The 26,296-nt window shown below is 45.6% G+C and overlaps 2 protein-coding genes across 3 annotated transcripts in view; both read right to left on the bottom strand.

Moving 5' to 3' along the window:
- Nucleotides 1-11,321, bottom strand: part of WIPF1 (WAS/WASL interacting protein family member 1) — a 55,471-nt gene extending 44,150 nt beyond the window's left edge. For both annotated transcript variants that reach the window (XM_050976868.1, XM_030240876.2), the window contains exon 1: nucleotides 11,222-11,321. The gene's annotated coding sequence lies outside the window, so the exon portion shown is untranslated. The remainder of the gene's footprint in view (nucleotides 1-11,221) is intronic.
- A 5,602-nt stretch (nucleotides 11,322-16,923) lies between these two features.
- On the bottom strand, nucleotides 16,924-26,296 carry CHRNA1 (cholinergic receptor nicotinic alpha 1 subunit). The gene is made up of 9 exons (XM_009088010.4): nucleotides 26,212-26,296; nucleotides 24,303-24,448; nucleotides 24,111-24,155; nucleotides 23,565-23,674; nucleotides 23,141-23,336; nucleotides 22,291-22,528; nucleotides 20,989-21,212; nucleotides 19,482-19,721; nucleotides 16,924-17,581 (listed from the first exon to the last, which is right to left on the bottom strand). The coding sequence occupies exons 1-9, from the start codon at nucleotides 26,252-26,254 to the stop codon at nucleotides 17,450-17,452; spliced, it is 1,374 nt and encodes a 457-aa protein (XP_009086258.2). The 5' UTR covers nucleotides 26,255-26,296; the 3' UTR covers nucleotides 16,924-17,449.

Below are 26,296 nucleotides of genomic sequence, written 5' to 3' on the forward strand. Positions count from 1 at the left end.
TAGTCACAGCTCACCTGGCTTAGAGAGTAAACTGCAGATTTAAAACCAAAACACCCTATATGCCATTCATTAAAACCTGGTTTAATCAACTGCTGAAACTGAGTCAGTTATCAGGAGACTGCAGTTACAAGACAAACCAGCACCTCTACCTCAAAAGGGTATGGGAATATCCTATTGTTCCCACAGCCAGACAAATACCAGGAGCTGGACCTCTGACACAAACTCCCATAACACACTTGGGAACTGACAGAATAGCCCAAATGGGAAGGCTGAGCTTGAAAGCAGAGGCAGTAGTATGATATTCTGGCTCAAAAGAGCTCGGCACCTGGTCTCCCTCATTAGCAGAAGTTCAATACACAACTATAACTGAACATGCAATCATCTGTCTGCATCCCCCTCTACATGTGTTTTGTTTCTTCTTTCCTCTCCCACTAGCAAAAGGCCAAGTATATAGTAGAGAACTGAAAAATTAAATTCACAGCTACGTCTATGGCTTATGGCTCCAAGGGCATTAACCTATGCTTAACAGAAACCCCAGACTGTGTAATTTGAAGCATGGCTGTTTTAAAAAGTGCTGCTAAAAGAGCAGAAATGCCTTGCAGTCCAATTTCTAGACCATTCAGCAAAGCTGGCTGGCTTTCCTGAGAGGCTGTACCATGACAGTGACCTAAGAGAACAACACAGAGAAAAGCATCAAAGACCTCCTAAATCCCCTCCTGCTTGGCCTGAAAACATGGGTCCCTCTGGGTAGGAAAGATTAGTCACAGGCATTTTGGTAGAGCCCAATGGTTCCAGTTGGTCTGCGGGCCAAGTCCCAGCAGGCCCAGCACAGTTCCTTATGGAGGATGAATTGTCAGCTCCTACTCCTGGCTCTCTCTCAGCAATGCCTCAAAGCATCCCCAAGCACTGTGGGAGTCTAAAGGTGTTTCTTCACCTGTTCCCTGTCACTACATGCTGCCAGCAGGAGCTCAGTTACACAAGCTGTGATACAGGCTGTATATATCCACTTGATGTTTCTAGTTCAGAATTAAGTGAACTTTGTGACATATTTAACTTTGGGCTTTTTGCTGGTAAATGGGACAAGGACTATTCTCTCAGCCTCAAATGCCAAAGCCAGCACTTTGCATCACTTTGGGAAATTTGGATTTTGAAGACCCTTGGCTGTCCCAAAGGCTATATCCATAATTAAACCCTTAAGAACTATTTTAAAGTTCTTTTACACTTGTCCTATACCAGACATTATTCCCTAGTGGAAAGGTCTAAAATCCTGATTCAATGCATGTTAGAGGAAATGATGGTGATACCAAGGGTCACATGCTTCATTGAGAAATGAAGAATCCAGAACCTGCACAGGCCAGACTTAATACAGAAAGTTAAACTGCAATTTTTGACAATGTCACTTGACAGAACAGGTTTATGCACCCAACAAGCCTGCAGATAATCTGAGTTTTTTCCTCCTCAGCACAATCACATAACAGTGACCCTGCAAAACTTTAAAGCAAAGATGCCAAGGGCACTGGGGCTTTAGAGCAGAAGGAAGAGCCATCCTACCTTCAGAATGGTGATTTCCAAAAATAACCAGCAGTGTCTACCAGACAAGAAGAGAAAGCTTCTACCAGAAGCCCAACAGAAAACAGCTCCAAGGAAAGTCCTGAAAAATGCTGTCCTGACCTTGTCTGGAGCAATCCTGTTCCACTGGTGCCATCTCAGCAATGGTCTTCACAGCAACCACACACCAAGGGCAGGACTGTGTCACAGCACATGCCACAGCACGTCGCAGTCACAATACACAGATATCACCAGACAATAGCAGAAGGCTTCAATGCATACAGAGTGGCACCATACCACCTCAGAAGGCTCCAGGCATCTGCCCATGTTGTTCTTTGCCCAGCCTTTTATCCCCTCATGTTCATGCATTGCACCTGTGTGCCCTCTGCTCCCTTTGGTGGTCAGTGCACCTGGGCACTCCAGGGCTCATGACCTCCAATATTTAACTCACCTGTCCTGCACAGCTGTACCCACTGGGGGTGAGGGTCAGCAGCAGCCCCACTCCCAATTACCACAAACTGAGCACCTACAGCACTGGGCCCAGCTTACACCTATCAACCCCTCTGATAGTTCAGAGTGGATTTTTTTGTGTATCTTTGTTCTCACTTCCTAGGGCATAAAACCTTGCCTCATTAAGAAGCGGCAGCGGGACATTTCTTTATTTCTATCTAAAGGGAAAAAATTGAAAATACATTTTTGGGTGGTTTTGGGTTTTTTTTAGTTTCCCTTCTTGCAAGTTTCCCCATTATATTCTCATTTGCTTCTGCCCATGTCTCAGTGGATGGCCTGGAGCAAAGGCCTTGGAAAGCTGTAAATGCTCTGGTATTAGATATCATGTGGTATAATTTCTATGGTTTCTTCAGTGCCTCCCCAGTCTGGCTAATTAGTGAGTGGATGATGAACAAACATTTTTTGAGAAGTACAAAAGCTTCTAAATAAAAAAGAGCAGTCATAAACCATTCTTACTATAAGCTCCATTATTTCTCCTAAGAGGAAACTTTCTTGGGGAACTTCAAGTAACACAAAACAGAAGACAACAATGACAATTCTTTCCCTTGGAAACACAAAATCCCTCAGTGTTCTCATTTAAGTACTGCACATGACGACATCCAACTGGGTTTTACCCTGCAATTCACTCGCATTATCAGGGATGTTCTGCTAAACAACTGGCACATTTTAGATGAATAAAGAGGGAACTTGTCCAGTCATCTCAAGCTGTTTGTCAGTTATGGAACACTTCATTTTCTAGTTCCCTATAGCAGCATAAGTTAATCTGTCTTCCTCTTGACACCAGACAGCGTGCAGACTTTTTTTTAAGGATGCACAAATGAAAAGAAAAAGGAAAAGCTATAATAAAACTTGAAGACACTGATCCTGCAGAGAGCTGCTTGGAAAAGGATAACCACTAAATGAAAAAATAAATATTGCTCTAGCTCTACCTAAGGGTACAAGTAAGTGTAAGTATGCAGCAACTCCTCAGAGTAAGATGTTTCATTTTGAAAAGCATTATCTGGTTTAGTTTTAATTTCAAATAAGAACATGAGTTATTCATTTATACCCAAGGTATAAATGGTCAATTCGATTGGTCAATTCAATTAAGAATCATCTATTTCAAGTAAACTGTGCCATGAAGCAATTATTTTGTCCCTCCCTAATTCACCTGTTAAGATCAAATGAGGAACATTTTTTTTAAATTTGAAAATACAGTAAGAAGTTCCAAGTGATAATTATATATGCTTTGTTTCTGCCTAGTATTAAAACAAAGGTTTGGGGCTGCCTGCTGCCATTTGAGAGTTTTGGATTCCAAGATGCCATCATGACTATTGAATGGCAAAGCAGAACTTTTAAGGAATATCTTTTTCTGTTTCAAAGTAGTAATGGTCTGGAATGGTTTAAAATGGATCCTGCAGACATAAACAATGATATACTGGTAGGTGCTGCCTGTGTGCCTCATTTGAATGGCATTCTCTTTCAAATAGAAATAATCACACATGGATACCACCACATTGCTATCCTTTGATTTTTCATTTCATCCCACTGGAATAGAAATGAATTCTACAGGGCACTGCTCAAATGCATTCCTTAAAATTAAAGACAAGGCACTCGATAATATGAAATACACAAAGGAGCACCTGACCAAATAGAGATCCACATAAAGAGACCACTACACTGAGTCATGCAAGCTCACTCACAGTGAGCAAGTGCCTTCTTTACTTACAGCATACACAACACTGCAGCCTTGTTGGTTTACATTTAATACTTCCTTTGAGAACTGTCCTCGGTAACTTCAAATGTGAAAGTAACATTGAAAATTCTCTACTTTGCATTCCTATGCCAGAAAACAGTTTTGGGAATATGTTAGGCAAAGGAGGTCAGTCACTGCTGGGTCATGAGGACAGGACATGAGGAGAGCAATGACTGACGTGATGGTCATGGGAGGACTGATCAGTTGGAGCAAACCAAAGACAGGACAGTAGACCTCAGAACTACATGGCTGAGGCTGTCCACATTTGCCAAACTGAAAATCAAATTGAACCAAAAGACCATCAAACAATAGTACCCTTTAATTACCAGCTGAGGAATCTTTCCTCAGGTGGGAGGCAAGGGGGGGAATAAGCAATCCTCTCTTGTCCTCACCACCATATACTTTTTGTCCTCCACATCTCTCTGCTCAACAGCTACCATCCTGTTCAGACTACTGGAAAAGGAATGCTCCTGATCCATGCCACACTTGCAACTCTGGAGTGCTACTTCAACTGGAGCTGCAATCTGCTTCCAAGCACCTACAGCTTCCTCAGGGACCAAGGCAGCTGGAGGGCAGCTAAAGGTCCCACCATTTTCAGAGCCTGCTGGTGAGGCGAGCAAATGAAGCACTGCCCATTGTTCCCAGCACAAACAGCACACACACCACTTATCTGGGGAAGCATCCTCACTGAACTGTTCATATCACTGCTTTAAAAATGGCAGGGGGAAAAGGGGTGGGGGAAAAGGAAAAAAGAGAAAAAAAATAGAAGGGTTGGGGAAAAAAATGGGAGCTCAGCCAAACTCCTCTTCAAGTCCTGAAAGAGGGAAGAGGGCTTAGCTCTGAGCCACCAGGTAGGTGGACTGGTCTAGAGGGACATTATCTGCTGAAACTTATTCTATCTCCTTAATTTCCAAGAAAAAGTATTGTAAGGATAATATTTTAGAAACACTGTACTTACCCTTTCAGAGTCTTTCTTGCCTGTGGAGATCTTTAAACCAGCAAAAGAAAAGATGAAAAAAAAAAAAACCTGAAAACAAAGCTAGAGTCTAGATCAGAAAAATCACTACATATTATATGATTTAAAAGTCAGAACCACAGGATATTAAGCTCTCTGTAACCTCAGGTTCAGTGGGAAAAAACGCACCCTGCTAAGCAAATCCTGCAATGTGCTGAACCAGTATCAAAAACCTGGGGGCAGAGGCTGGACCTGCCAGCCTCGGGCTGCTGCTGCTGCCAACACACTCTCATGTGCACTGCAGGTTATCTCCCTTGCCAAGACATTCCAGGCTCTCAGCTCCATACATGCAAAGATGCCTTTTCTAATGCTTAAAAGAGACTGTTGTATTCAGCCATATCACGAAGCATGGCTAATCTGGGATACATGTGTGAGCACTCACACTTATCCTGCTCCCACAGCAGCCAGGCATAGCACCCATACCCAAGTTCCAAGCAAAGCTGCCCAGACAAATCAGGTTTATGTAGCTGGCAGGCTCAGCTGTTCCAGGGCATTACTCTGACATAGCTCTCTTCACAGAACACCAAGGCACATGTCTTAACTGGACAGCAGGTTGTGGCAACAACAAAATAATGCATTATCCTATCTGATTTCCATGACTTAAAGGATTTCCCAACTTGCCATGCTCGCTGATGCCCTCTTAACATTTAGGGATTTGTGTCAACTGAGCTACAAAATTGATCTGTTGTTGTGAAGAATAAGCAATGGACAGATCTGCAGAATGGTGCAAGGCTCCACTGACTTTTAGTTATGCTTATGCAACTCCACAGTTCCACAGCTGCTAATACTTAGCAGATGACCTGCATAAGTGCTAGAAAAAAAAAAAAAATCCTACTTCATCACTTAAAAAACAAGCTACCAAAACAAGAGTAATGATTTTTTTCATCTGACATGATTTTCTTTCTCCTCCTCTGAACAGATTTAATAAAATGCAGCATAACGAATTCAGCATAACTTATAACTGAAGATCTGAATGGTGCCTTGTTCGTAGCATTTGGATTTGAAACACAGATGCAGTTAACTCACAGCTTAACTCCTTCCATGATACTCTCTGAAATGCTGATCTGTGTTCTTCTTAGCTTCCAGATTTTTGGAAGTTTTCAAGTGATTTTTATTTTTTAAACAAAGAGAGATTCAAACTCGGATTCAGTGTACAGCTTCGTCTGTTATTTTCTGCTCTTAAAAAATATGAGATTAATTGTTGTGCAACTAACTGGGAATAACATCACTTTCTAAAAATTTCCTTTGCAGCGCTTGTATTTATTTCACCAAATTCTTTTCCAGATCAAATTTTCTACGTTCTGAAAAAGTCAAAGCACTACATTTTTCTTTAGTACTAAAACTCCCTATGAACATGACTGAGAAGGCAAAAAAAAAAAAATATCTCTCAGCAGGTAAGTGTAGTCTCTGTTGCCAAATGATCTGAAAATAGTTGAGTAGGGAAAGGAGGTAGTTTTATGTGAAGACAAAATCTTTTAGCTACCAAGGCACTAGTCTGCCAGCCAGGAGATTTATGATCCTCTCCCAGCACTATTACTGACCTGCTGTTATGAGACTCTCGCCAAAATTACCTCCTTACACTATGCTTCTCTACATACTTCAATTTTTGAAGTCTTTATTCAGAATTCTCAAGGCCATTTTCAGATATTTTAAGACTACATTTATTCCCACCGGTTTTGGGGACAGACAAAGGCAGCCATGCTTCCCCCGTAATGCACAAACATGGCAAACAGCCAGCTGGAAGGAACTGCTGGATCTCATCTAGCTCAGAGCAGGGATAACCTGGCTTCAAGCAGACTGCTCAGGCCTCATCCAGTTTATAGACCATCTCCAATAACAGACTCCACAATTCCTCTGGACAACCAGTTTCAGTGGTTAGCCCCCCTCATCACCAGGGACCTCAGTGGAAATTTTTCTTTGAAGCAGGACACTGTGCCAAGGAATGCAATTTCTGTTTAGGGCTCACTTCTGGCCCTAAAGTCAGGGTCCAGAAGAATACACAGAAGCCTGCTCCACACTGCTTGCTCTTCATGGCAAGAGGATTTCAGCACTCAAAATATTACAGAGAGGGAAGGAGAGGCAATCACCCTCTTTCCTGACCTTATCATAAGAGAAACACGCAGAAGCTATTTTGGGCTCACTGAAGCTGCTAAGAGCATTTCTTTTAACATCTGTACTAGTTCCTGTTAAAGAATATCCTGTAGTTTCTTCAGCAGGACTTACGTGCTCAAGCCTAGTGCAAACAGAAAGAGGGCTCTCATGAAAGCATGCACGGGCACACAGGAGGGCCCTTCTCATGGGCTTTAGCCCAAGAAGGAAATGGTGGGAGCTACATACACACACACTGAGCACATCAAAGATGAGAGGTGCACATTAAAACTCAGAAACTTCTGCTCCCACAACATTAGTAGTTTAAGGAATTACAAAACTATACATTTTAACTCCAAAGCATACTTATGTGTAATTGAATCCAAATGAAGAACACTAATGAAGTCATGGCTGAGTTAAGCGTTACAAAACAGACTCTCAAACTACTCCTTGTGCTTCCCGTTTATCTCCTTCCAGGTATTAGGAAAAACTTTCTATTCTGAATTCCTTTGATCTCTCCGATTTAGACCAAACTGCTCCCCCCCCGCCACTTGCGTCTCCAGCCTCAGAGACACTCTTGACTGATCTGTGTGAGCCGTGCTGGACGAGGCCCAAGGACAGCTGCACTTGCAGACTTGTGTGCCTGCAGGGATGAAGAGCAACTCCAGTACCTTTCAGGGCCTTGATGTTCAGGGTTATTGCCACTGAAAAAAATAACCTTTTTACTATTCAGATTTCACTCTCAGCTCAGCAGCAGTCCCCAAGAGGATCACAACAGAGTACTAACATAGTGAACAGTTTGTTACTTCTCCTTCCTGCTCTTCAGATACCCAGACAAATGCATGAGTGTACCTGGTGAACACTGCATTATCATCCTGGTCACCACAAGCACACAAATTACTTTAAACAAAGCAGCCTACTAAAGCATGATTATAGACATCTTTATTAAATTTACTTTTTAATAATGCCTTTTCTGGGCTATTTGCCAACTAACAGTTTAGCAGTTATTATTCAATAACAGGTTTTCACATACCTCTTTGAAGTAAGGAACTAAATAAGTAGGTCTTAACTGCACACAGGACAGATGGCTGCCGTGAAGAGCTGTGGCTACTTATAGTATCCACTTCTTCAGTACTACCAAAATCTGCTCTACCATCCCAGAATTTAATTATTTCCCCATATACTGGGTCTCCACACCCCTACTCAAACACAGCTAACACCATGGACTCTGAACCAAGACAGCAAACAGTCCTTTTCATAACAGATCCCATAAACCAAATGTCAGAGTGCACCAGATGAAGAAAATGAGAAAGAAAATGGAGTCAAGAATAAGAGAAATCAGTAGAAAGAACACAGAAGTATTTAATTAGATTTGAATTTTGATAACACTTCATTATTGCAAAGAAACCATAATTAAGATATGTTTACCTTGGCAAAAGCATAAACTTTAAAGAAACCTGCCCTTCTGCTGTATCATTATTTCATATGGTTTCTATTCATAAGTCCATTAACCAGATGAACACCCAAGGTAGTTAAAAGCATAGAACATTTTCCAAAGCTGCTGCATAAAGACATTTTACTAAATTGTACATGTAAACCATCAACAACACGTATGCTCCAAAGGAAGCCTATGCCTTCCTGTCATGTCACAATGGTCAGACAACACCAACATACACTCCTTTCTCCCCACAAAGCAGATGGGTGTTTATGTAAGCAAGGTACAAAACTAAATAGCTGTTAGAACTTTATGCAGTGTAGGTAATGAAGAGAAATACTGCAGCATGCTCCCTTCTCAAAGGGCTTAGCATTGCTTGTGCTTCTCAGTGGCCTTTTTGGGGTCTGGATGTCATCAGATGTAAAGATCATACTGTTATCACAGGTGGGAAATTGCTCTTTCCATAGCCAATACCTTTTCTTAGATGCACACTTTCAGTTCTGCCTGTACTACACAGGTAAAAGCAGTGAAACCCTGCTGGGGTAGGTGACTGGGTTTTCCATTAAGAAAAAAAAAAAGGTTTAGTGGTCTCGTAGCTACGCAGCCCCCAAAGACCATACCTTACTACCTGATGCCATTCAGAGAGTAAACTAATCCTGGAGAAAGCTGGAAGTGCAATTTCAGAAGAAATAGGAAGGCAGCAGCAGCAATTAGGACATAGCTAGAGAGTTTCAACTGCTTTAATTCCCAGTTGTTGGGGTGAGGGATCTCAAAGCAGGATGCAGTAGAGAGTCAGAGGGAACTTTTCTACAGACAAGGGAGCAGCAGCTCTCTTCTCTTTACTCAGACTTCTGAGCTACTCAGCACAACCCCAGAGATAACTGGGAAAGGCTGAAGCAGCTGCAGCAAAGGCAGAGGAACAGGTGAGCAGCAATAAGACATAAGGGAAGGGTGGGAGGGACAGGAGCAGAGGCAGGAATCCCTAAGCTGCCAAGGATAACACATAGAGCAGGCACAGCCCCTGTCCCAAAATGCCTGCACTCCAGTCAAGGCCAGCCACAGGACTGGCATGCCTCTTGCTTCACATTCCTCAGAAACTTGCCTTAACCAACTATGGGAATAATCATTTCATGTACCACACAGAACTACACATTTGACAGGCAGAAGCTTAGGGCAACGTCCTGCTCAGCTTGAGGTCAGAGGATGCTGAAGAGCCGAGAAGAGTAAGGCAGAAAGACACACATAATACTTGAGGAATGAAAAGCAGCACTTTCTGGAGGAACAATAACAGGGACTCAAGAGATACAATCTCATAATTTCAGGCTATTTGCTCTCGCTTCAGCTAAACAGATCTTTAAATAACATTTGTGCATACATAAAGAGCTTTTCTTCCCCATTTGTAGCTTTCCTCTCCTCCCCTCGCCCCTCCCCAACCTCCCATACTCTCTTCCTGAATCTCTTTCTGCGTAGGTCCTCCCCCCTCACATGCTCCGGCTGGACAGGGGGCAGAAGTGCTCTGGAACAGCTGTATTTCCTCCTCATCTGCTCCTTCCCCTCACAGCAGAGGGGAAAGTACATGCCAGCTCAGCTGGCCTCGTGCTTTACAGCACTTGAAAAAGTGCACTGCCATGCCTCCCACCTTCACTGAAGGCAAGGCTCCCAAGCCGAGGCTCTGAGAGGACCTTTTCTTTTTTTACGTGGCCTCCTGGGTCTCTGCACCATCCTCCCAAATTAGGCTTGGAAGAGCTAGTGGACAGAAGAAACAGAGGGGAAGGTTGACAGAGTTAAAAAGGGTGTGAATGAGAAGCAAAACACACTGCCCATCCCCTGGAGGTCAAAACTGAGAGCAGCTGCTTATTACAACCCTGTCTTTGAGAACGCACTTCAGGAGTAAAGGAGTAATTCCCGAGTAATTCACGAGGAGTACCTCGTGGTGGGTTCCTGAACACGCACACCTTGGTGCAAGAGACAAGTGCTGTTATCACGTTTGCTTTAGAGAGGCTGCTCAAACAGGCTATGTGGTAGCTGAGTAACACCTCTCTCTGAGAAGGCACATAGCCCTGCACTCCAGAAGGCGTTCTTTAGAAAATGAAATACAACCATTAGAGCAGCAGAGGCAAACAAAGTGCAAGACAAGCTCAAACTTGAAGACTGGTCACTTGAGGTTCCCTAAGTTGACTCCTTCCAAAAAGCCCCTGAGAGCCAGCTCAGAGGGCAGAGACCTGCTTTGTTGACTCTACCGCACAGCCTAACTACACGGTCCACATCAACATCCGCTGCAGACGAAAGCACTTGAGGGAGGCTGCGACACGAACACCTGCGTGTGAGACCAAACAAGGATGCCCAGCGTGGGTGCCCCACGTGCAGGCAGCGGTGTGTGCCACGGCTCCAGCGTGAGACACAGCCCAGCGAGGCTCTCCCCACCCTGACACGCCAGCCAGGATTGCACAGCCGTGGCTGTAAGGCAGCAGAGATGGACAAGGATGCCAGCAGGGACGTCCCTGGCAGCCCGGGCAGAGGCACGGTCCGAGCTGCCCGGGGCCGGGGAGCGCCCAGAGGCAGCGCCAGCCGCCACCGCGGGCACGCGCCCAACCCGGGGGAAGCGGGAATGCGAGGGGAAGCAGGGAGGGATCCCAGCCTGCCAGCACGGCTTCGGGAGGCAGGAGGAACGCGTCCGGCCCAAGACAGAGCAGTCTGGAAGAAAAGAGAGAAAGAGCAGACAGGCACGAGGCGAGACTCGGCTCCCGACCCTTGTACCCGCAGGGCGCTCGTCCCGCGGGGCCGGGGGAGCCGAGCAGCCCCAGCGCGGCGGCCGCTGGAGCCCTGCCCGTCCCGGAGACCCCCGCCCCGCCCCGCCGGGCGCCCCGCGCGGCTCCCGCAGCCCCCTTACCGCGCTCCGTGCGGGCGAGGCGGCGGGAGGGCACGGTGGGTCCCGCCTGCGCTGCAGCCGCTGCGGCGGCCGGGACATGTTGGGCCGGGCGGCTATTTATAGCGGCAGGAAGCGGCGCGGCGCGGCTCTGGGGCGCCGCTCCCCCGCCGCCCGCGCCGCCGCACATGCCCCGGCCCCCAGAGCGCGGCCGGGCCGGGCCGCCCCCCGCGCTGTGGCCTGGGCCCGGCCGGCGGAGCGGGGTCCCCGTGGGATGGCCCTTCCCAGCTGGCGCGGGGTGCCGGTGATGGCCGTGTCCGTCTTTCTGTGCCCCGTGCCCAGTGGGAGTTCACACCAGTCAGAGAGCCTCTTCCAGGGAGATGGGCTCGGGTCCCCAGGTGCCGAGGGCCTGGACTGACTTCGTTGGCTCTGCCGAGGACACATCCCGTTCAAAGCTCCCCGGTTCCACGGCCGTGCCCTCACGGCAGGGGCTGCTCTGCTCCCCGTGCCGCCCGCACTGCCCGGCCCTCGGCACAGCCCCGCTCCTCTCGGCCCTGCTCCCGGGGCTCCCCTTGCCCACGGAGCTCAGAACACGCTTTGCTCTCCCGACCTGCCCGGCCCTGCTCCCGGGGCTCCCCTTGCCCACGGAGCTCAGAACACGCTTTGCTCTCCCGACCTGCCCGGCCCTGCTCCCGGGGCTCCCCTTGCACACAGGGCTCAGAACGCGCTTTGCTCTCCCGACCTGCCTCGATGGCCTTGATGGCAGCCAGCGGGGAACGGGTAGTGGTGCCTGGGGAATAGCAAGGCACCAGGCAGAGACACACGGTGGAGCAGAAACGTAATTAAACAGTGGGAAAGAGATGCTTGCTTTTTCCCTGAAAAGGTTTGCAGTATACTGAAATGTGGGAAGGTCAATTACCCATCTCTGCAGGATGCCCCAGAAGGTATTTGTGTTTCATACCTCAATTAACTCATGCAGAGATTGCTTTGCCAGGCAAGCAATAGATTCTGTTCCCTTTCCCCCCTCAGCTTGACGAAGTTTTCTACAAACGAAATTTCTGTTAATGTTTTTATGTCCAACACATAGGGTTTTGGATGGAAAAATGCCCAAGTGCATGTAATGGAGTAGCTTGTGCAGATAGGAACAAGGTTTGAAGTGCAAGAACTGTGTCCTGAGTGTCTATTTGAGCCAACATTGACCTCATATGCTTTTGTCTCTGTAGGATTTCACATTTTGGAGGTGTTCAGATGGTTTCTGTTTACTCCATGTGTAGACAAGGTCCAGCCCAGCAGCTATATAACACTGTTATCTAAAATAAAAATGTTAGGGACAGGTGTCCTGGAGAACTGAAATATGCTCCTGATTCACGTGTAGCAACATGTCCCAGCAAGGTCAAAGACTGAGTAACCTGTGTGCTAAGTTAACCTGCTGCAACTTACTTTCATGTTTTCCTCAGGAGATGAGCTCTTGCCTGAAGGCACAGCATTATGGTGAGACACGCTGTCATAAGAGCAATGGCATTACTGGGCTGTCTTCAGTTGGAAGTCTGTAAACCTTGCCAGGCTTTTATGTAGGTCATGTCTCCATTTCTGTGTCATTGTGTGCTTGGAGCATTACAAGAAAACACAGAAACTGGTACCATTTTTTATGTGTACCCTTTTTTGACCTGTACACAAAATGCAGATTAGCTTGCAAGCAAAAATTTCAGTGCTCACAGATAATAAAACTGCAGGTACTCTGTGTTTACTGTTTTTACAGTCCCAAAACTCTCTAAAGAGGGTCACAGATCCACATGAGGTTCCTCAGCATGGCAAACTGTATTTGGGTCATTGGTTAGCTGAAAAGTCACACAGAGGTAAACAGCCTCCTCTTGTCTGCATGCTGGGGAAATACCATGTAATGTGTTTAATCCAGGCTCCATATGGGATAAATAGATACACTGATACAGATCTGCTCAGCTTTTAGAAGTTGGGAAGATGTGCTGCAATGGGAGATCTGTGCTGGGATGACAGGAAACAGTGACAACCTTTGCTGGGAAAGAGCTGACCCTTTCTGGGGAATCCACTGAGTGATCCATCATCACTGTAATGCAGTAGCCTACAAACTCCTTTGGACTTCTGCCTGCTGGTCAGGCTGGCCTGTTGCATGGTAACAAGTGAAATTGTCCTGTCCTTGCTCTAGATAACCCACCTGCAGCCAGCAGGACTCAGCATGGCTCTCACAGTGGGCATGGAAATGCCTGTCTACAGGTTGGCTCTTTTCCATAGCTGTGTCAGTTCTTAGACTTTGTCGGGGACTGAAGCGTGATCATTTTAGAAAATCTTCTGCAAAGCAGTGCATGATTGCCTTTTCTGTATTTGGGATTTAAATTCCAGAAAGAGATGAGTGCTCTAGAGTTTTGTTAGAAGTCAGTATCTGTACAACCTTCGGGTGACAGAAGCTTGGGAGACTTTGTATCAGATTCACAATTTTTTAAGAAAAGAAAAAGAGAGGTAATTTATAGCCAGCAGCATGCCTAGGGCTCTGGAGGCTGTGCCAGAATTTATCTAGCACTAGTAAACATATGAAAATGTGAGGTCTTGTGACTGGAGCCAAGGACAGCAACCTTCTAGAAGTGTCCAAAGTCAAAAGCATTTCTGATGTGCTCAACTATCAGTGACTTTAAAGGTGATATCTTGCCTGTCCCCGTACCAGAAAACAAACCCTTCAGGGAGGTAATGTACTCCCTGTCTCCAGCAGCAGCACAGTGTTTATGCACTTATGTGGGTCCTGTGTTACACATTCTCTATTGCCCTGCTGTCCCTACCCGCTGTGGCTTGCCTCAGCTGTGGAAACAGGAACTGCTGAGTCAGCAGGCTGATGAAACTCACACTGCTTTCACACTTCTCTGGGGAGACTGCCACAGCAAGGAGGTTGGCAGCAATTTTTATCCTGGAGAAAAAAAAAAGAGTACTTAAACTGTCTTGCAATTGCCTGAAACAACAATCTGATTTTTAAAAAACTCTCAAACTGAAGGAGGCTGTGAGACCCAAGCACTGGTGGCAGATGAATGATAACACCTGGCACACGAGCTCATAGTCAAGTGCTTGGAGTTCGGTGTGTTCAGTGTCATTTTTCTGTTCTCTCTCTTGATCAGCTCAACTACATTTTACAGAGCCGAGATCCAACTGGCTGAAGAGACAGAATAAGGACATAGAGTTCAGCTCAGCTGTCTAGTGAGGATGGAGAGCAGCAGCCTGTTCTGATTACAGACTCATGCAGAGGTGAAACCGCTCCCTTGGAGCTGGTACGAGATAAGGGACTGTGAAAATTCAAATAACCCTCTCAGAAGAGTCAGGTCTCCTGAAAGGCACAAGTGCCAAAGAGGAAAGAGATTTGGCAGTGACTGCATCTCTGAGAGTAACATATCCGTGGCACAGTAGAGAGTAGCTAAGGTCAGCTAAATGGATGGGAAGGGGAACGTTAATTGCCAAATGGTTTGAAAACTGGAAAGAGAACCAAACTGAAAAAGATGGAGACATTCCAGGAAGCTGTTCTACTAAGGACATAAATATGATGTTATCAACAAGCTCAAAAAACAAAAGCAGCTTTAGTAGCAAGAAGATGCCAGTTAACTGCTCCAGGTACTATCACCCTAAAAGCAGCACCTTCCCACCCAGATGTCCCTGGTCTGCTTTCATTTAAATGAGGTCTGCTTACTTCAGCACCATGGTGTTTGTGTGTCATTATTTTTTATACTTGTTAGAGAAATTTAACAATGTGTGATGCCTGTTTCTTGCTTTGCTTATCATGAGATTTGTTAGTTGAAGCTCCAGGCTGAAATATGCCTGTTTAAGGCAACGAGGCAGCAGAGATGCATGTGTGGGTTGCAAAGTATTATCCAGGGTCATCTCCCTGGGGCTGCTGATCCAACCCGTGTAGGAGAAAGTTTGTGTTAAGGTTGGAAGGGGGGGCTACAGAGCTGTAAATGAGAAATCATTAGACTATACATACTTACATGTGTGCAGCAGATTTTCTGTGACTGTGACAGAACATCTACAAGCTCCAAAACTACTACTTTAGCAGGGGCTGACATTGAAAGACAGTAGCAATTGAGAAAAGGTAGTCTGCAGGTAGGTAAGGGTATTGTCAGTGGATGGATACTGGTAACAGGGGATCTTAGCAGTATGCAAGTGGTATGCGAGAAAATTGTATCATAAAGGTAATCTAGGAAGAGAAAACAGAGGCTGGTACAGTCCAAGTATTCAAAGCAGAAAAAAAAAAAAAAAAAAAAAAAAAAAGGCAAGAAAAACGTGCTTATTTGATGCTTGGAGAACTCTGGAGAGTCAGAGTACAATGCCTGGAATCTTCAACTTAAGAAGGGAAGTTGTTAGCATTTATTTTTGCCTGCTGTCACATCTTTTGAGACACAAGTAGTTCATCAAGAGTCAAAGTGACAGAAAGGCAGATGATTTCCTATGCCTATAAAACAGGTCAAACCATCACAAATGACAAATTTTGAATAAATAAATAGTTTCAAACCTTTTGAATAAATAGTTTCAAACCTTTTTCTGAGGAAGTGGAAGGAAAGCACTGGTACCTAGCTGTGTATAAGGAGAGCTGGAGAAGCAGGCAGGCAGGCACACGCGTGCACACATTCACTCTGGCACACAGATAGGGGGAATTTGGAGGCCAAGGCTCTGATCTGCCTTGGGGAAGCTGAACAAAGATGTGGGTGCTCACCATGAATCTTGTTACTTGATGTTTATTTTTAATGCTAAGATTCAACCACATGCTGCTCTAAGAGGATTGTTCTGTCAATTTCAGTGCCAATCAGAGGCTCTCAAATTAAGTTCCAGACACCATTAGGCTGCAGCGTGGCTCATCGTGAGCAGGGAGCTGCTGCTTCCCCCCAGGGGCTGGGAGCTGGGAACTCCCACCGGAGATAAAGCCAGCCGCAGCGAACATTCCCTCTGTCAGCAGAGGTGGCGCCCAGCAATACCTCTTTGGCCTTCGCTTACAGGGTTAATGATCATCCAGGGACGCAAAGATTACCATCCTTTAAACCGTAAGAGCGGAGCAGAGTGCTACAAGTTATCTCTTACCCCCGACAAACTGTTTGCTTAGGACTGCAGGTCACCAAAACATCGTCCAGCAAACACTACGCAATGCTGGGAATGTTGCTCAAGTGCCTCATTTTCCCTCTAGTGCTTCAAATGCCTGTCCTCTGCAAGCATGACACGTTTTAACATAACACGAATTATTTTACTAAACTCACTGCAAATTGTTTACAGCTGTTAGCAAAGCAGTGTTCTTGGCTTGAGCAACCGGCTGGAAAAGATGAGTAACTTGTCGCAGTTGCCCCACCTATCCTTATTTATTTTTGAGAAGAAGAGGCCGCGCTGCTGGTATAATGCCACACACGGCATTATTTGAAGGCAGAGAGGCTTCTAGCTTGCGTCGAATGCGGAGTAAACAAAGTGCGGCGGTGTTGGGCAGAGGCAGCAGTGCTTTGCTGTGGCCACCAGAGCGAGCTGCTGCTCAACTTTTGAGCGAAGCTGGGGCCGCTGCCGCGCTGCTCCGGGAGGAGCGCTCCCGTCCCCGGGTCGCGCTCGGGCACGGCTGGGAGCCGCACCGTGCCTGGCAGCGAGCGCTGAGCCGCTCAGGAATATGGAGATTATTCTAGAAACAGGTTGGATCCTTCCCGCAGTAAAGAACAAGTGAGTCTCTCCTCTTTGCTGCAGCAAGAGCTTCTACAGGTAGAGTCATGCAAGACAGGCAGTTCAGATTTGTGCATGAAAATCAAGTGCTTAAGGATGGAGTTTGAGATATTGCTGACGGTTCTATCTAGTGTTATCAGAGGAGCGACTCTGCTTATGCAAAAGCCACAGAGCAGATATTAAATCCAGCTTGAATGCCAAAGTTGGAAACAGATTTACAGCTCAGCTAAAGCTTATTACACTGCTATTGACTTCACTGGAATAGTATCTGTTGCTTACAAAGTCAGACAGTTTTATTAATATATTAACATTTTTAATAAAGAGTAAAACGGATCAAAACCTGACTGACAGCCATTCAATTTTACCACTAATGCAAGTGTTTCTGTTTGACAATTAAATGCTTCTGAGCAGAAGCTCAGAAGTGCTAAGTATGGGGCCTTACATTTTGTTACCCCTGCTCTTTCCCAGTAGTTACTGATTCCTGTCAGTGAACCTGGCCAGATTCTGATGGTTATGGGATGTTCAGTGCAGCAAATAGTTTCCAGCTGATGTTCATCCTTGCTGATTTAATTCAATAAGGCGACCAGCAAATACAGCTAATGTTCCTATAAAACAAACTAGCATAAATATGCCAAGGAGGAGATGATCAAGCACCATTGCAACAAACTTCCATTCTTCTGCAGCCTGAGAAAGAAACAAAGGAGATGGTAAAATCTGTGCAGAGCCCTGTTTGTTACAGCATTCTTGTAATTTACTGTCTTGAACAAGGGGAAGGCTCTTCCTTAAGTGCCTTTATTATTGCTATGCAAAAACTGCTCATTTTCTTCTGAGAAGCAGGTCAGTGGTTAAGAAAGCCTAAGCAACCTAGAAATACAAGTTTCAACACCAAACTAACAGGAAACCCAGCCAGTTTGCTGAACAATTTCATTTAAAAAAATGTTGAAAAGCTTAATTGTTAGGCCAATTGTTGCTTCTGAGAGAGAGTTTAAAATCTTGAAAGCCAAATGCTTAGTTTGACCCAAATAACTTTTATTTTTCCATTGCTTTTTTGTTCTTGTGGGATATCCAGGCAATTCCTATTCATTTAACCCTAATCCCTGCTTTCCATACACTCTAATGCCTTGTAAAACCTTCTTGGTAGTCTTAGTCTTTTTTCTAGTTGTGGGACACCATGAACCCCGTTTTCTCTGTACCTTTTCTTTTGGCAGGAACCCAGCACAATAAGAAGATGAAGAGTGCAAGGCACCAAGCACAGCAGGGCTCATGATTTCCACCCTGGAACTCCACCTGAAGGAGTGACATGTGCTGGCCTAAAGCACCTTCTGCTTGTGCTTTGGTTCTCCCACAGGTAGAAGAGGCTGTTGTAATTTATCTCGAGGACACTGGTTTTGAGGTGGCTCAGAATGCAATGAAGTGATAGCCTTCAGAAGCCACAACCTTTAGTTTATTTAGGGAGCTTGACTTTTGCAACGCCCTGGAAGTGATATATCACTAGTGCCCAGATGACACAAACGGCTGGGCTCCACTTCCGAAGGGGGCATTTGCTGGTAACCTGAAGACCCTCCTTGTAAGCCAGGGAGGAAGTGGAGCCCAGAGATGTTGAAGCCACGCCAGCCCTGCTGAAGACAACAATTTGTCTGCAGAGAGGCAAAGGAGTCACGGGGAACATGAGACTACAGCCAGAGCCATTTCACATGCTCCAGGAATCTGGTCACAGGAACAAACTCTGTGGTGTAAATCCTGCCCATGGGAAGGAAGCACCTCCTTTTCAAGAGAGTGGGTCAAATTATTTTTTCAGAGAGCTCTCCTGTCTTCGGACTAGCCTGCAGCTCAACAGGAGAGGTGTATGACCACCTAGGAAGGTGAAGTATGAGGACTGAATTATCCCTGCAAGAGCTGTGAAAGCTGAAATAAAAGAGGGGTTAATTGTACTGAATGTGCTAGAAGAAGGCAGAGCTGGGTTTTCCTAGGGAACACTGCCATGTGTGACTCTATATGCTTTTATCCTTCCTTTGGCTTGCAATGTGGAAAAAGTCAGTAATCAGAGTAGCTCATAACATACTTCATTTGGAGGGACTACTTGTATTCAGGAATAAAACAAAACCTTATCAGAATTGGAAATATAATTTGTAAGTTTCATTTAACACGTCTCACATAACACTACCAGGCTTTTGGAGTTTGCCTTGCTTCCTGGGTTTTCAAAAGCAGTAGGATCTTTCTTACTACAGGAGCAAGATGCCTGAGTGGGAGACAGAAGAAATGTGTTTTGGAACTTGCTTATAGTTCTTGAAACTGGTTTCCTACTCACAGACACTCCATCTCTATGGCTTCACATAGCACATAAGAAAACATTAGCACTGACACTTTTTCCTTGTCTATTATTTTGGGAATCCAACATTCAATTAACATCTATGACAATTATTTGTTGCTCCTTGTTGACTCCCTTAAGGGGAGAAGACCATCCACTGCTAGAGCCAAACCAGGGCTTGGAGTGTTTTTGTAAGACAGGGATAATTTGCCAAAAAAGTAAGATGTAGCAACCTGAAAGCTAGAAATGAATCATGAAGCACAAAAAAAGCCTTACATTACTGGCTTCTTGGTCCGATTTCATCGTTTCTGCAATGTATTTGATTCCCTCTATAGCATTTTTCACATCTGGATTTTTGGTAAGCGGGGAGTAGAAGTTGACAGGCACAGAACCTGACTTCCCAGAAATGTCAGAAATGTCAATATCTTCTGCAAAAATATTTTTGTCTTGTTTGTCTCTTGATGGTCGTTTCATTGTAGAGAAAAACATGACGTTTGGGATCGTGTCAATAAAGATCTGAAAACAAAGGGTGAAGATGACAGTTGCTGGTCTGTGAGGCTGTGTTACAGCTGCAGCTGTGCTGAACAAAGACAAGCCTCTCCCCTCCCAGATCGCTTCCCGTGCCGGGTCTGCTGCAGATTCCCTCTCCGACTGTGTCACAGCCCACGCCTTAGTTACACTGGGGCTTTTGTCAGCCTGTGTCTCGGGGCAGAGGGAGTCACCCACAGGCCTGCAGCGCGTTTTCTGCCAGCCATCCCCCCTGCCCTACACCCAACATCCTCACACCAAGTGGGGAGCGATGCCGCGAGCACATCCTCAACTGGCACGGGCTGACAGAGCTCGAGCCATCCCTTCTAACTTGGAACATATTGCCTACAAATCTGACTTGAAGAATGGACTACAAAGACACTCTTTTGGCTACTTAGGCTTGGTTTCACTATTATGAGTGTTTGCTATACAATCATATAAGGTTTACAGTAAGAGTCTTGCTGCCAGAGCAATGTTAAGCACATGCAGTGTTTCCTGTTGAAATTTCCCTTCTGCAGGGGTTGTTTATGCTGCAGAGGGGATCTGATATTAGCTGTAATCTTAAAAGCATAATTAGAAATACATAGAAATACAGAAAGACTTCCTTTCGTGTCATGGTTTAGTATGAACCCAGGTAGCCTTCAAAACAGCAAGGATTACTGAATAAATCAGGTGAGCTTTGATACTGTCTCCCTGGCAAAGAACTTGTAATGAAAGGCAACCAATTTTTTTCTACATCTTATGATTACTATTTAGACTCTCGTGCACAGATCTCCCAAGGGCTGCAGACCAACTATGTATTGGAGAAGTATAGAGAAGATTTTTTAACTTTTGCTAAAGCATTTTTTGCAAAATGGGAAGCTGAATCAAGTATTCCCAGTGGCCTTTGTGCTCTGCACTCATGCAGCTGGTCTATGGCAGGCAGTGCCTTGCAGTCAGTGGAGAATTAGACCAGGATATGTAATTCAAGTCCAGATGGACATTTTCTTTTCCCGTTCCCTACCTTTAGCTGCCCATGTTTTGTCTGATCTGTTCCCTGCAAGACTCTACCCCAGTGGACAATTCTGTTACTTCAAGGAGCACTTTAGCAATCTTGCTGACTTTACGCACAGCCAAGTAGTAAACACTGGCTCTTGTGCTCTTTAACGTGATGCATTTACCTCCCCAGTTCTTTCTGACTTTTATTAGAAGACCTGCCAATAAAATATGGAGCATTTGGTGGGAAGCAGCGGGTGTGCCAAGGCACAGAGCTCACCTTCCTGACCCAGGGGGGCATGGTGTGCGTGCTGGGGGAGCGGTGGTGGGTGTTGATGACGATGACGGTGATGATGATCGAGGCGATGACGAACACCATGGTGAACAGCATGTACTTGCCAATCAGAGGCACTGCGCTGGAGGTGGAGGGAATCAGCTCCACGATGACCAGCAGGAACACAGTCAAAGACAGCAGGACGGAGATGCTGAGGGTCATTTTCTCACCTGTCATAAAAAAGCCCCCCAAAATCATTGCTGCTCCTATCATTCAGCACAGAGAGCATTTCTTTGAGAAGTAGGATGTGGGTGAGAGCTATTCTCACAAACACCTGTGTGCATTTGCAGTGCTATCGTCTCTGCCAGCCTCCAAAGCAGAAGTAGGCCTGGCAAACCTGAGAGCCTAACAGCATCTGCTCCAGCACTAAGGTGGGAGTTACCAGGAATGACTGGGCTGAGGTGGGGGTGCTGTATATTTTTACTTTCTAGGAGCACTTCCTGGGCTCTGCTTTTTGAACAATGCAGCATATGCACCTTAGTGCTTGCTCCACAGTTTCCTGAGGGTTTGCTTCCCTTACTCTCTGTCTCTGGGCTGAAAGAGCAGACTAAAAATCACATCTGACATCAGGTCAGTTGCTATGTGAGATCTTGCACGTGGAGGGTGTCAAAAATGCATTACAAAACATTATTCACACATTTTTTAAAATCCAGTTCACCTTTGTAAAAAGTTTTCCACCTTAAGTATTTAATAATAAGAAGGGGCTTACACTGCAATTAAGTGGTATGAAAAGCTAACAAAAGGCAAAAAGAATCAAGCAAATGAGATGGTTGCAGGGAGCATGAGTAGCTCAGCAGAGGCAAAGGAGGCTGGAACAGGTCAGGATTACTCTGTGTCGCACCAGGTGATGTGTGTGTGAGCAGGTAATGAACCCTCTGCTCTGACACGATGCAGAAGGGCCTCTGTCACCCCTGTGTGCTCATTTTACATACTAACACTAATTAACACTGACTGCCTATGGCAAAACATAAAAATTATCCAGCTAAATCTTTAGTTTGCAGAAGTTAACTGGATAGATAGTCAGCAATTTCTGTGGGAAAGCCCCCCAGTTTATTTAAATCAATAGTTTCAGTTTTCAGCACTTATCCTTCCTTTGCAGAATATTTAAAGCCATTACTTTCAGTGGGAATGTCCAGTTTTAGTATGCACTGGCCTTCAAGTTGGCTGATGGTTTCAGATACTGGGAATTTCTCAGGAATTTCATAGAAGAGCAATTTCTATGGAAGAAGAACAAATAAACGTACATACCTGAATCTGTGGGTAGGTAAAAGACTAGCCCTGTTAGAAAGGAGAAGAGCAGGCAGGGGATGATGACGTTCACAATGAAGTAGAGGGGCAGGCGTTGCATGAGGAAGTGGTAGGTGATGTCCAGGTAGGGGGTGTCAGGGCAGCAAGCGTAGTAAACCCAGTGCTTCCAGCCACGGTAATCCTTCATCACCCACTCCCCACTCTCCATGAAGTTACTCAGATCTGGACGATCACTCTCCTGGCAGCAAAACACCCCAACAAATTAATACCAGGTATTCTGAAGCAAATCAAAACTTAGCAGGCTTGGCTCAGGAACAGGATTCCAAATAACTCATGCACTTTGTGGGGGTTTTTTGTGAGTAAACAGCTCTTGTCTGTGCTATTTTTCCTTAGAATATCAACCTCTACGCAGCATTCAACTGAATATTTTACAGAAACAGTCAGGGATAGTCAACTGAAAAAATATTACAGATAGGAGACATACCTGAGGGGATAGGGAAGAAGTCTTTGGCAGTGGAAAGTCATGAGCAGAGAAAACATATCCCCTCAAAAAACCCTAAACCCGAGAAAACAAACAGAAGCAGAACAGGCAGCACCAAAAAAGTGGTGCAAAGCTGCCAGAGGACAGACAGGAGACTGTTAGGGCACAGGGATTATATGTAAGCAGAATTTAGGAGCCAAACCAGGAAGTCTTGTGCTAGATCTACAGATGAGAATTTTCTGTTTGACAGGTAGGGTCTGCTTGTTTTTCCAGTCAAAACTAGGTCATATTCCATTTCAAATCTGAGATTTCTCTTAAAAACACCTTCAGGTCTTTGCTGCTTTTCCCAGTTACAAACTCATTGCTTACCGGGTTAATGACAACCACTGTGCCATCGTATGTCCAAGTTCCCAACTTCATACTGCAGTTCTGCTGGTCAAATGGGAAGTGGGTGACTATGATTTCACAGTAACTCTTAAAAATAGCTGGTGGTGTCCAGGTGATCAGACCTGTGTGCTCCAGAAGGACTTTGGTGTATTTTACAATGGCAAAATCCCCGTCTGCACTGCAGAAGGAACAAGGACATTGAAAGCAATATGGGCAGCATAATCAACAGAGTCACAAGAGGATTTCTCTGGCTGTGGGCCAAAAGACTCCCCAGTGCCTCCTCCTGGAGAAGCTTACCCTGAGGAATTGTACCCACTGGAACAGATGTCATGGGAAAACTATCCCACCAGGGTGGTGCCACAAGGCAGAGCCCGTCCCCCCTCCCTCAGCAGCTGGCACCCCTTACTTGTTGTAAAGAACAAGGTCTGGCCGCCAGATATCATCTGAGGGGATGCGGATTTTCTTTACACCACCGTAGTCATCTGGATTCCATCTGAGGTTGATGTCTGTCCATTGCTAAAGAGGGAAGACTTCAGCCCCTGAGAGCCTCTCCCAGCACTGGGGTTAGTTTGAGTACTTCCCAGAAACAGCTCCTCCCTTGCTTTGGGACATGCAGGTATCATAAACACATGAGAGTGGGACCCCCAGCTCATTTTTTACATTAATTTATACTTTGGTTTTAGAAGCTTATTTAAAAAAACCCCAAAAACCCCAAAAGAAAATAGTACAAAGATATCAGGAGCCTACTGTTTGAAATACAACCCCAATGCTTTTCTTAAAGCTCTTAGCATCTAGAGCACTTTATTCTTTAGATCTCAGTAAGAAGAAATGCTCTGCTATCCGACCCACCTCTCCAAGCTGCCCCTGAAGGTATGAGAGCGTAGTCAATTCCTGGCTGTGTCAAGTGCATTTATTTGAATTAGACGAAATGGTTAAGAATATTTAGAGTTACCTGTTTCAGGCGCACATTAGTTGTCACAATCTGATTTACTTCATCCTTAAAAAAAAAGGAAAGGAAAAAAAAAAAAAGGCATGATCAGCAAGCATCAGGATTAAAGGATAAAAATTGTTTCCTTAGAAAAACACCACCATTTGGCACTATCACATCAGCCAGTGACTCAGCACTGCCCATGTCCCACCGTACCACGCTGATGAGCTGGATGAGCTGCAGCCCCACGGTGACGACGACGGCGTCCCGATGGTCCTCCACGGGCCTCACCACCTTGTTGTAGTTACTGAACAAGTGCTCCACCAGGCGAGTCTCGTCCTCATAGCCCGGGGCCAGCCCAGCTGCAGAACAACAGGGTGGCACCAGTCAGAAGGGGCCGGGAACAGGCTGCAGCACCATCAGTCCGAGGCTGGCATGGAGGAAATGCTGCCAGGCAAGCTGCTGGTGGGGGATAACACCAAGTCCTCCCTGTGACAATGGCCTCCCACCAGGAGGTGAACAAATGCAAATAGGCAGGATGATGAACATCAGACTGAACATTAGGAGTCTTCCAGCCTGAAACTGTGCTAACATGCACTACTTGTGGGCAGTTCAACGCAGAAAACCTCCCGTCTCAGGGGTTTCTAATGTTGCCTTTTCCACCTTCAACTCCACAGTCCTTCCTGTGACACTGACATTAAAGGTGAGGGCCAAGCACACCAGTCATGGAGAAGGCATTGCCATCCCCTCTCCTTGCATGGAACAAGTGGAACAAGAGCTCCTCTCTACAACGGGAGTTGCTCAGGTTGTGCAGGTGGTGAGAGAAGGAAACCACTCACTGTGTGTGAGAGGGGTAGGTCCATGGACAGCTCTGCCCACAGGCTGCCCAGAATGACTTGGCCATGCTGTGCCAAAGAGCCTTGAAAGAAAAATTTCCCAAGTGAAAATGGGCGGGAGCAGCCCTGTTCCAGTGGAGCCTTCCCAGTGCCTGTGCATGGCACTGCAGTGCCAGGAAGCGAGGGCACTGGAAAACAGCTGGGCCCTGCTCCCAGAGAGCCTGTGGCAGGGAAAGTGGGCACACAATGTCCTCAGACTGTGGCTGCTTCACTGTGACAGGGGAGGAAAGCAAATGGAAGGGGTGCTTGGGGATGTTTTTGTAGGTCTCCCCTCTTAAAGGTGGTGAGAGGGATCAGAACAGTTGAGCCTCACTGCAAGCATTTTGGCAGATGGCACGCTCTTCTCCCCTCTCTGTTGAATCCTGGGTCACAAAAGTCAACAAGGATTTTGCTGCTGACTCCAACCTAAGCTAGGATTTCTGCTGGTTTCCTAACTGACTTTTCATCTACTTCTTTTACATAGCTGAGCTGAGATTGCCAAGGATTCTGCCTTGGCCTTGTCCTGCCATGAGATTATATTAAAATACTTGGATGCCAATCAGAAAAGCTGTCTGCTGCAGACAGACACTGTTTGCTTCCTCTGCCAGGAGGGTAGGCAGGAGGCATCTTTCAATTTTTAAGTTATGATTACAGCATCACATAATTGAAGCTCTATGCTTTATTAATGCAACTTTAATCCTTTCACATTTGCTACCTTCTGGTGTAGCTTGGTAGGAATTTAGTATACTGCTTGAATTTTCTGAAAAGCTTTTAGGATCACAAATATTTATTCTTTTAAGGGACAGTTTAAAAAGAATTAGCTCAGTACAACACATGCAGCTGCCAATCAATTGTACCTCCTTGTCAGTCACCCCCACAACTTAATGAAACTTCTTGTAATGATTTTTCCCATTCCAAGTCATGCTTACTAGATCCTTTCCCATATTTTGAAATACATGTAGCACTAAGGCAAACGGGAGCGTGAAAAAAAGATTGCAGAGAGAAAACCAATTAAACACAAACTTCTCCACTCCAAATATCTGGTGCCTGAAATTACAGATACCTGAGCTGCTACTAATGGACTCCAAAGCTTTCTTTTAAATGATTAGGTGTGTTCATAAAACCTTACCAGTGGGACAGGCTGCTCCTGGAACACATGCTCACTCGTGCTGATGTACATGCAAAGCCCTGGTCCCACACCCTCTGGAAGGAGACAACCCCCCTTCAAGGCAAAGGCTGGGACTCCTTACCTGTGCAGATGAGGAGGAGGAGTACACAATGGACCTTCATCATCCTCCTGCTGCAGTCATACAGATGGAGGCACGCACAAAGCAC

Source organism: Serinus canaria, chromosome 7 (genome assembly GCF_022539315.1).
Source record: "Serinus canaria isolate serCan28SL12 chromosome 7, serCan2020, whole genome shotgun sequence".
Lineage (NCBI taxonomy): Eukaryota > Metazoa > Chordata > Aves > Passeriformes > Fringillidae > Serinus > Serinus canaria.